General features: G+C 38.5%; 2 protein-coding genes across 2 annotated transcripts in view; one reads left to right on the forward strand and one right to left on the reverse strand.

The window, feature by feature from the left end:
* Window positions 1-3,261, reverse strand: part of LOC110040683 (symplekin-like) — a 28,824-nt gene extending 25,563 nt beyond the window's left edge. Inside the window, exons 1-7 of the mRNA XM_089291752.1 lie at window positions 3,064-3,261; window positions 2,842-2,904; window positions 2,044-2,097; window positions 1,229-1,302; window positions 832-958; window positions 494-544; window positions 1-56 (exon numbers count right to left, since the gene is read on the reverse strand). Of these exons, the coding sequence (XP_089147878.1) occupies window positions 1-56; window positions 494-544; window positions 832-958; window positions 1,229-1,302; window positions 2,044-2,097; window positions 2,842-2,904; window positions 3,064-3,186 (548 nt within the window). The 5' untranslated portion in view covers window positions 3,187-3,261. The remainder of the gene's footprint in view (window positions 57-493; window positions 545-831; window positions 959-1,228; window positions 1,303-2,043; window positions 2,098-2,841; window positions 2,905-3,063) is intronic.
* On the forward strand, window positions 3,259-8,305 carry LOC110040686 (ADP-ribosylation factor-like protein 2). Its single transcript, XM_020745962.2, has 5 exons — window positions 3,259-3,383; window positions 3,559-3,669; window positions 3,969-4,131; window positions 6,375-6,455; window positions 7,829-8,305. Exons 1-5 carry the CDS (start codon window positions 3,319-3,321, stop codon window positions 7,961-7,963), a joined length of 555 nt encoding a protein of 184 aa, XP_020601621.1. The 5' UTR covers window positions 3,259-3,318; the 3' UTR covers window positions 7,964-8,305.
* Window positions 8,306-9,672: the final 1,367 nt, after the last annotated feature.

The following is a 9,672-nucleotide window of genomic DNA, read 5'->3' on the forward strand; positions in this document are numbered from 1 at the left end:
CCATCATTGTCAGACTCCAGCATGTCTATGATCTGTTCTTTGATCGTGATGAGAAGCTACAAAGAACAAAGTTATGAAGAACTGCATTGGTAAAGTCTGCATCAGGACAGTTGTCCCATACAGACAGAGCTTATCCTGGTTTCTGTAGCATTAAGTGACCAGGAGTATTTCTTCTCCCCCCTGGATGGGATCCTAGTCCATCGCAGGGTTACTCCAAGCATTAAATTCATCATACCCCTGGGTGAAAAGAGGCACTGAGAGAGTAAAGTATTTTGTCCAAGAACACAATGCCATGACCTCGACCAAGGCTCAAACTTGGAGCACTCCATCTATGCCTCCACTGATAAACTGCATTTTATTAATTTAAATTAATTATAATAAACTGCATTTATTAATTTAAAGTAATTGTGATAAACTGCATTTCTTAATTTAAATTACTTAAAACACATAATTTATCCAGAGCACACTTGCTTAGCCATTATAGAGCTCTTACCTCCCACATGTGTTCCAGCTCTTCTGATATTGCCTTGTGCTTGCAGATGTACTAAAACAGCATAATTAAAGTATAAATTCAAATACTGAAACAGATGAACTGTACAAGTATGAGACAAGTACACAGTAAGTAAAATCTACAATTATGGGTGAGGAATGCAGACTACACGGCATAAATTATAATAAGGCGCACATTTTCACTTAGATCTTATTATTCTCTGTGTGTGTTAGATTAGTACCCTTTAGGGATCAACCAAAGCTTCAGCAATCAAAATGAACTAAGATCAAAAATTAACTTCAACATGCACGAACGAGTAGTGTATTATGGAATCCACCAACCTGTAAAGCATATTTGTACAACTGTGTCACACACAACATGACTCTTTTTTGTACAGCAACATTGTCATCATTTAGCATGAATGCCAGAGTGCTCTGCACTTTGCTCAGCAGCTCAATGTCCTTTTTGCTGTAGGTTTAATTTGCAAATAAAGTAAATTATTGCTTGTGAGCCATCAAGACAAGATACACAGTGTATATATGTTCATAAGCTTGTTCCAGTTATACATGTAAGAAAACATGAACAAGAAATAATAATATTCCAACTGCATTTTTGTACTGTGATTGACTGCATTAATTTTTAGGTCATCCATCGAGTCTCGACCTGTTGTGGAGAAGTGAAAGACAGCAAACCAGTAAAACAAAAATAAATGCTAAAATACTTATACTTTTGACTTACCATGCTTCCTCAATAAATCCAACCACAAACCTACGCACATCTGCTGATCGGTCTTGCTGGAAAACTAAGATTTCCTGCATGTGGTGAAGTGAAAATAATAAAGTTTATTAATGCTATTATTTCAGACCCACATTAGAGAAGTCATGGTTTTCTCCAGCAGACATTTCTTTATATCACTTTAGTTCTTACTAACTTAAAACTGAGTCAGGGCTCAAGTGAAGTGACCACAGAACAATCAAGCCATAAAAACTCCTTTTTAAATTACCCAACCCGTTATAAAACCTTCACACTTATTAACCCCATCCCCTTCCTCTTTGGATTTTATTTTGCTGATGATCTTAATGAAAATAATTTAAGAGATGGAGAGTGTTTCACTCATGAAAGCCTTCACGAGCTTAGATATGCATGAATCATTACAGTTAAATTATCTGCATATTCTATCAGTTTTTCGTAATCAGCCTTCTTGTAATGGTTACTGCAGATTTTTAGTTGCAGTTCCATTTTGCTGTAACTCTCTTGAGCCACCGGGTAAGTGTTAGCCATCAGGCATCGAACTTTGCTTATGTTTTTCTTTTGTTTAGTTTCATTTTTCATTCATACCTTGGTTAATATTTCTAGGTTTCAAAGTAATAACCGACGAATGGAATTAAATTGTGACTTAAGCGTTGACTGATACTATGATAATGGTGAATTGTAAAGCAAGCGAAACAGAGAGTCTCTGCATAGTTACGGGTCTAGCACTGGATGAGTACACAATACATGGGAATGAAAAGAAAGGAGCTCAAATGTACAAGGGTAGTTTATCAATTACTTACATCCAAAAAATTATCCAGAAGTGTGGGGTCTTTATTGACAATGAACTCTTGCACCTGTAAGAAAGTGCCAATACTAGAATTAGGAATATTATACATGACAAAAGGTGCAGCATGTTGGTATAAATGCAACCTTGCAATATTATTCTTGCATGTAATGCTGCATACAGTCGAATCCTGATTTTTCAAACATCCAATGAAAAAAGATTTGTTTGAAAATCAGAAATTACAGTGTTGACTGAGGTGAGAGAAAAGACTTTTGGTCCACGCTATCAGGAGGTTCAGGGATGGTTCAGGAGAGTAGGAATGGTGCAGTGGTTAGCTGTTGCTGCAGACCAAGCACTGCGGTGGTGAGGGCCCTTGGATTCCACCAATGTGGCCTGGGTTTGATACCGGCATGTAATGATATCTGGGTGCAGTTTGTTATTTGTTCTTGCCCTGCTCCGAGGGTTTTTCTCAGGGTACTCCAGTTTTCCTCCCTCGAAAAACCAACGTCTCCAAATTCCAAATCAAGGATGAACTGGCACAAAACGCAAAGCGCGCCATTTTTCCCATCATTGAAATGGGGGAGGGGTGGTCTTAATTTTTCATTTATATTGTCTAAGATTGCAGCTAAGGCTGATGTGGCTTCCTCTCTAAACATTGTACAGTAATTTATTTATTTTTATTTTAGGTTCGAAAAAATCGAGGGTTTAAGAAATTGGGATTCCACTGAACATGTAATTTATGAGCAAAATCAGTGATAGATGTATTTCAATGAGCGACAATGAGATTTTATTTTTTTATTTACATGTAGCTTACCTGTTTCAGACAATTCAATTTGTTTTCCTTTTCTAGCTGAGCTTGATTGAGTAAATCAATGACCTAAGAGAAAATGCCAATAATTGGCCAAAAATCAGACCACATAACTGAGCAATATTTAATTTCAGCAAAATGTCACAGCTCCGATCCTTGTTGATGACCACCATTGCATCACGAAAGCTAGAAATCTGAGGCTGCTCCGCTTTAAAATGGACAGCTTACCTTCTCGGAGGTAGAGTCCTCAGCAGAATACTCTCCTGATGCCACAGGATTATCTGCATCATCGTTATGAAAGAACTGCGAAGCTACCGAGAGTCGAACACGAGTTCGACCATCGGCCGCCATCTTGATAACTGAGCCTCTGTGGTGCTTGGTCTGCGGCAACAGTAATAGCGAAATAACCGTTGTGTAAATGTTACTCGAAAAAGAAAATGTCGACGACTTGATTGAATTTAGCAAAATACTCAACTTGAAATTATGGGACTTTTAACGATTTTAAAGAAGATGAAGCAAAAGGAGAAAGAGATGAGGATTCTGATGTTGTATCCTTAATGTTGTTTGCTCCTATCCTTTTATAGTTTAAACGTGTTTTCCAAGTGAAAGATTCGTTTTGGAATTAAGCTTATCCGGCTTCGCTGATGTGCCTAAATGTCAAAGCAGATCGAAGACAATCACATCATGCCAGCTTGTAATTTTAGCCTTAACAACGTTTTTCAGAGGTCTTGATAACGCTGGAAAAACAACAATTTTGAAGAAGTTTAATGGAGAAGATATTAATACCATAGAACCCACGCTTGGATTCAACATCAAAACCCTCGAACATAGAGAGTAAGACAATGTGTATATAAGCTTATTGTAATTTTAAAAAATGATATTTCAATCGCTTTTAAAATATTTCATTGCCATATATTATCTATCCATCTGTTTGTCTGTCTGTCTGTCTGTACAACATTTTCACGCACAGTTTATGTGAAGAAAATTTCTCCTGGCTGTTTTATTTCAGCCTGTATAAACATTGTATCTGATATCTTTGTCAGACAAAGTTACATACTGAACACGATCAATCAATATTTGGTTTGAAAGATGTTATTAACTTTGTGGAAAATCTGTTCAAAAATCTGTCACAGATTTAAGCTTAATATCTGGGATGTTGGAGGACAAAAGTCTCTTCGATCCTATTGGAGGAATTACTTTGAAAGTACAGATGGGTTGATATGGGTAGTGGACAGTGCTGACAGACGGAGACTTGGGGACTGCAAGGAAGAACTCAAAGGACTCCTTATAGAAGAGGTAAGTTTCAAGTAGAATTTACTATTTATGTGGTGACAGTGAACTCTTTTAAGGTTACAGTATACCTTCGGGTCGGCAATTTTCTTCAAATTTGTATTTTTGGGTCAAAATAGTGGTCAAAGAATAATCTCTAATTTCTGAAAAAAAAATTTGAAAAAGGCTAAATATTGGCGGAGAAATGGCGGTTTTACGTTTTCACCGGAAGTAAAAGTTTACCTCTTGATTGACAGCCCTACGGCGCGTATGCAATCAACCGAGACGATTTTCGCGGGAATTACCTATATGGATGTCACGAATTGACTACTCAGTTGATCAGCATTGTTGTTCTGACTACCCAGCATTTTTGGTATTAGGTGTGTCTCTATTAAGTTATAAGTAAACATAGACCACGTTTAAACCATGGGCTAGTTCGAAAAAGCGAAAACAGCGAAGAATGAATGAAAATACTTCAATGAGTGAAGAAGCGAAAGTTCGCCACGCGGATGAAGCTATAGTTATCGTATAAGGCGGGCAAATATTCGTGGTAAGAGAAAAGAAAGGTTCTCTAAAAATTTCGGAACTTGACAGCAATAACAGGGATTCTGACAGAGACTCTTCTGATGAGTCCAATATCGACGAATCGTCGGACTCATTGAGACCATTTGAAATATTATCCATGCAGTTGCCCACACACAGTTGCTCTCCGCGCTTTCTTTTGTTTGTTTCCTTCGCTCAGCAACTCTAGCGTTCGTATCCTTTTTAGTCTTCCCCATACTGCCAGACCAGCTTCAAGAAAAACCGAGCTACAGAAAAATTATCTCTCTGCTTTCGATTCCTTGAGCGCATTGCGAAACACAAGAGATTTTTAGAGATTCGCGTGTAAATTCCACCAGGAGGTTAACGGTAGTAAACTTTCCCTGCACTGATTGGTTCAGTTATCTGAGAACCCAGTTGAAGGCGTTTGTGGGCGGAGTTTGTTTGCGAAGCAGAAAATTTTTCTTAGCGCTGTTTTCTCGAATAAATTTTTTCGCTTGAAGCAGACACTTTAAAGAGTTATAACTCAAAGGGAATTTGTTCAATTGCTCTTAAATTTGGACAGTGGCTAGTTTAACATATAAACTACAAAAGCGTGTCTGGGAATTGTTAATTTCGAAATACTTTTTCTTCGAGAGCGATTTTTGTACGATCACTCCACATTTTTTAAATCCTATTTCGAAAATGTTCTGTAACTTTTTACTGCAATTGAATATGCCAAAACGCAGACACGTTTTTTAAGCGCTTAGGGCCCTGAAACCGAGGAAAAAATTAAATTGGCGAAAAACAAAATTCGCTTTGACTTGTAACTTTCGAAAGGTGATTCGGGCGCTCGCATTCAGTGGTCGTGAAAAATTCGACAATTCATTTTCTTTCAAAATTGTTGGTATAGTTTGATAGCCAGCTCTATAAGCTTTAATTTGATATGGGGGTTTAGGTATCTACAGCTTAAGCTGCACGCGCTACATCGCTTGCGCGCGAGACACCCCTGAAGGTATACTGTAACCTTAAAGCAGAATCTAATGTAGGACAGACATCCACTGAGATAGACACACATGGCTGGCCTAATTAGGGATGGTGAATGGTAAATGCAAGACTTTGCAAGAAGGTGAGACTAGCATTGCTTTTTGAGAGCCCAAGACATTCTGACTTTTCAAATTGCGAGACCAAGACTTCAAAGTGCTTAAAATGGGAGCACAAGATATTCACACTCTAAGATTTTCAGATGTCATGTATCAAAACATACAAACAAATCAGACTGTGAGACCTTCTTAGCCCTGCAAACAAATCAAGACAAACAGACAGCTTTGTAAGACCTGTGAAATTTTTGCAAGACCCATAGTTTTTGATGGACCAGTTTTGGGATAAAGTGCAGTGAAACATTTCATTATGTACAGTGTCTCATCCAGGGGAAGTAGATACACTCTTAGTCATGAGGCTATGGGAAGTTTTACAACAGATATCGTGATCAGCAACTATCTTGTGGTCGTATTATTATACTGTAGCTGTATCTGTACTGTCAATGAAGGATAAGAAAGTTACTAACATAATTAATACAGGAAACTCTTGTATACAAATGCTTACTCTCTGAAGACGTTAGCAATAGGCTGCTGAATGATGTGCCAAATCACCTGATGCTCACAACTGAGGGATTGGAAGAAATTCCACCCCCATTCAAAGCATTCTTTTACATTTTGTTAAATGTGTTTGTCGTTCTTTTATTTAACCAGAGGCTTGCAGGTGCTACACTGTTGGTCTTTGCCAACAAGCAGGATCTTCCTGGTGCATTATCTGCTGAGGAAATTAGAGACGTAAGTCATTTTCTTGTAACTATTATCATCGTAGGCATACAATGCGTTCAGAAGTTTATGTGTCAGTATTCCTTCACATGCTCTGCAAGCCTCCATTGTTTCTGCTGGCGTCATGGTTAGTGTTCATGACTCAAGACTGAACATTTTGGGTTCAACCCCTGGCTCGGGACATTATGTTGTGTTCTTGGGTAAGACACTTTGAATTACTCTCTCCACCCAGGCGTATAAGTGGGTTCTGGTGAATTTAATTCTGGGCTAGCATCCCATCCAGGGAGGAGTAGAAATCAGTGGTGGATATAGGGGAGGAAACCCGGGTTCCCCCTTATTTTGGGTGAAAAAAGAAAAAAATCACAGATGGAAGAAAAGCCAGCAGGGCAAGCAAAACAAAACTGCACCCCTCCCCCCCCTCCCCCTCCTTAGCTCAACGTCTGGATCCACCAGTGGAATTACTCCTAGTCATTTCATGCTACATAAACCACAGATAAGTGCCAGCCTGATGGGCCTCTTGACTTGAGTGCAGACTTAACTTTACCTTTACTGAGCTTATATTGTAGATATATTGTGTGATGTATGCAGATGTATGGTTCATGGTAATATTTTAAGCCAGTTTGGCCCAAGGTAGTGATAAGCTAGGAATAAGCTAGGAATGTTAAAGTGCCATAATGTCAAAAAAAAATTTTCGCTCATCTAATTCTACATTTCACCTAATGAACTTCTGCAAAAAAATTTTTTGATTTCGATAAAATGCAATTTTGTTATAAGTTTTTAAAGACGTTCAAATTTGCCGCCATTTTGGTCCACCATTCGCACCAGTCTTCCTCAGTTTGAAGTGAGTTGTGACGTAGGTTCAGGAACACGTGATTTAGGTCATGACTTATCTGACTTGAAAACAAGTGGAAATTTTGCTTCAGATTTGTCTACATTTAGTTGAAAATGCTGGAAAGGTGCATTGCCACTCTTTGTAACAACGTTAATGATCCAGAAAACAACATCAGTCTTCATCGTAGGTTCCTGATCCTACATTACAGGCATCAGTCTCATGGCCACTTTGAGCATGTTATTCTTGTGATCAGTGGCAGGAGTCGACCGCAAGAAAATAGAATAATTATTTTGAACTTTGTAAAGATTTGTAAAAAAATTGCGTTTTATCGAAATCGAAAGATTTTTCGCAGAAGCTCATTAGGTGAAATGTAGAATTAGATGAGTGAAAAAAAAAGTTTTGACATCATGGGCACTTTAAGACTTTAAATGATAAGTTTTGGCTTGCAAGACAACATATTCCCACTTTCTGTAGTCTTATAATCTGCTGAATATTACAAACACAACTTTCATCCAAAGGAGTGAAAATTTCTATTTTATTTATTTTTTGACAGACTCTTGATTTGGAATCTATTAAGACCCATCACTGGAACATTCAATGGTGTAGTGCCGTGACTGGAGAAAAGCTGTTGGACGGCATAGACTGGATCATCTCTGACATTGCATCAAGAATATTCACTATGGACTAATCACATAACATATCATGTATCAGAGATGTCTCTGGTGTGACTAACCAGGGATCTATATCATCTATCTGCACCCTGCTCGATACATGTGAGATTTGCTCCAAAGAATTCAGAGGTTTCGTTGATGTTTTCAGCAGGAGAGCAACTGGTTTTCACAGATGGACAAAACTATTTGAACTTAAATTCTTTGAAGAAAAACTATACTCTAGACAGTCAAACCAGGTGGGCAGGAATTGTCCTCACAGCTGGTCAATTTGCCTGGTGTCTGACCTTTATTAATGTAACCCCTGAAGAATTTGATGCTGTTGGCATAACTCTGGCAATAGTAATCTGTGTGGTGCTTCACATTGGTTGGTTTTGAATGTGTTTCTTAATAATTGAATCTGAGACATAACGTTCACATGGATTTGTTTAGGGATGAAACATTAGTGTTGGATATTTCTGGTTGCAATCTCTGTGTCTCTCTGGCAGAAAACAGGGATAGATGTCTCTCTCTTCAGCCTGGGCTGTTTAAATTCTAAGAAGATAAAGTTAAGGACAAGGGTTAAGGACATGTTGATGGTGGTATAATGGAGTCGATGTAACCCATACGTCTGGCTTTGACTGAAATTGAAGGTGATTCTTGAACCACGCAATACAGCTTAACTGCATCATTTAAGAATACTTCAAGAGGGGTGGCGAATAGTAATGTGAGACTTTGCGAGACGACGAGATTAGCGTTTTTCTTTACGAGCCCGAGACATTTTGATTTCTTCAATTGCGAGACCGAGACTTTAAAGTGTTTTAAATGCGAACTCAAGACGTTCAGGTTATAAGATGTTGTGGTGTCATTTAACTTTACTAAAAAAAAAGGTAAACGAATCGGTACTTCGCGACTTTCTTGGCCTTGAAAAAAATGAGACTGCGAGACAGCTTTGTGAGAAAAATCGAGACTGCGAGACGCACATAACCGCTAAAAAACGAGACTGCGAGACCCGTGAAATTCGGCGAAAATTTTGCGAGACCCATGGGTTTTGAAGGACCATTCCCCACCTCTTTCAAGGAATGTAGACTTGGCTCAGGTTTTAAATAATCCAAGTTCATCATCTTGTTGCCCACACAGCATCTGAATAAGCAATAGCCCATTCACATGCTACAACTTCCGAAAGTAACGAGCCCCAGAAAGTAACGTCAAAAATTCTGGCCGCTCATAAATCCTGAAAGTGGCGACCTCCGAAAGTAGCGAGCTTACCCCTACTCACCTCCCCGAAAATGATGAGATCAAGGTTCTATAGAATATTTATTTTACTAATCAACAGTCGAGTGAAAGTACTTGATTTAAACTTGATTTAAAGCTGTCTACAGCAAGGGAAGGTATCCCTTATGCCAGGAAGCGTTGTGAGATGTCAGTTGGTACTTCATCAGTTAAGAGTAACAGGAACGTACCAAGAGAAACTTTGATTCAAATTAATATCATTTTCAACAGGAGCGCATTAAAAGGAACGCACTGAGATATTGTTTCAGTGGACCAACATAGCAGTGCGTCATGAATTACAAACAGTTAACGGTATCTGACTAGCTTTCCTGCCGACCACTGACAACACGGTCTAGACATGAAGAGCCCACCCATCCGGCAGTAAAATGGAACAAAGAGTTGTATCTCATGTCAAAGGACTTTTTTTTTTATGATTTTGCGTCTTTTATTTCGTGAAAAGCGCTCAGTCGTATCAATT

The sequence above is a fragment of the Orbicella faveolata genome, unplaced genomic scaffold (genome assembly GCF_042242905.1).
Source record: "Orbicella faveolata isolate gen_17 unplaced genomic scaffold, um_ofav_v1 contig_24, whole genome shotgun sequence".
Taxonomy (NCBI): Eukaryota; Metazoa; Cnidaria; class Anthozoa; order Scleractinia; family Merulinidae; genus Orbicella; species Orbicella faveolata.

What these genes read in the sequence shown, in the direction of transcription:
- LOC110040686 (XM_020745962.2), top strand. Translation starts at nt 3,319, where the DNA reads ATGGGACTTTTAACGATTTTAAAGAAGATGAAGCAAAAGGAGAAAGAG. An exon ending in GAGATGAGGATTCTGATGTT is followed by an intron (nt 3,384 to 3,558) that starts GTATCCTTAATG and finishes AACGTTTTTCAG; the next exon opens with AGGTCTTGATAACGCTGGAA. An exon ending in AAAACCCTCGAACATAGAGA is followed by an intron (nt 3,670 to 3,968) that starts GTAAGACAATGT and finishes AATCTGTCACAG; the next exon opens with ATTTAAGCTTAATATCTGGG.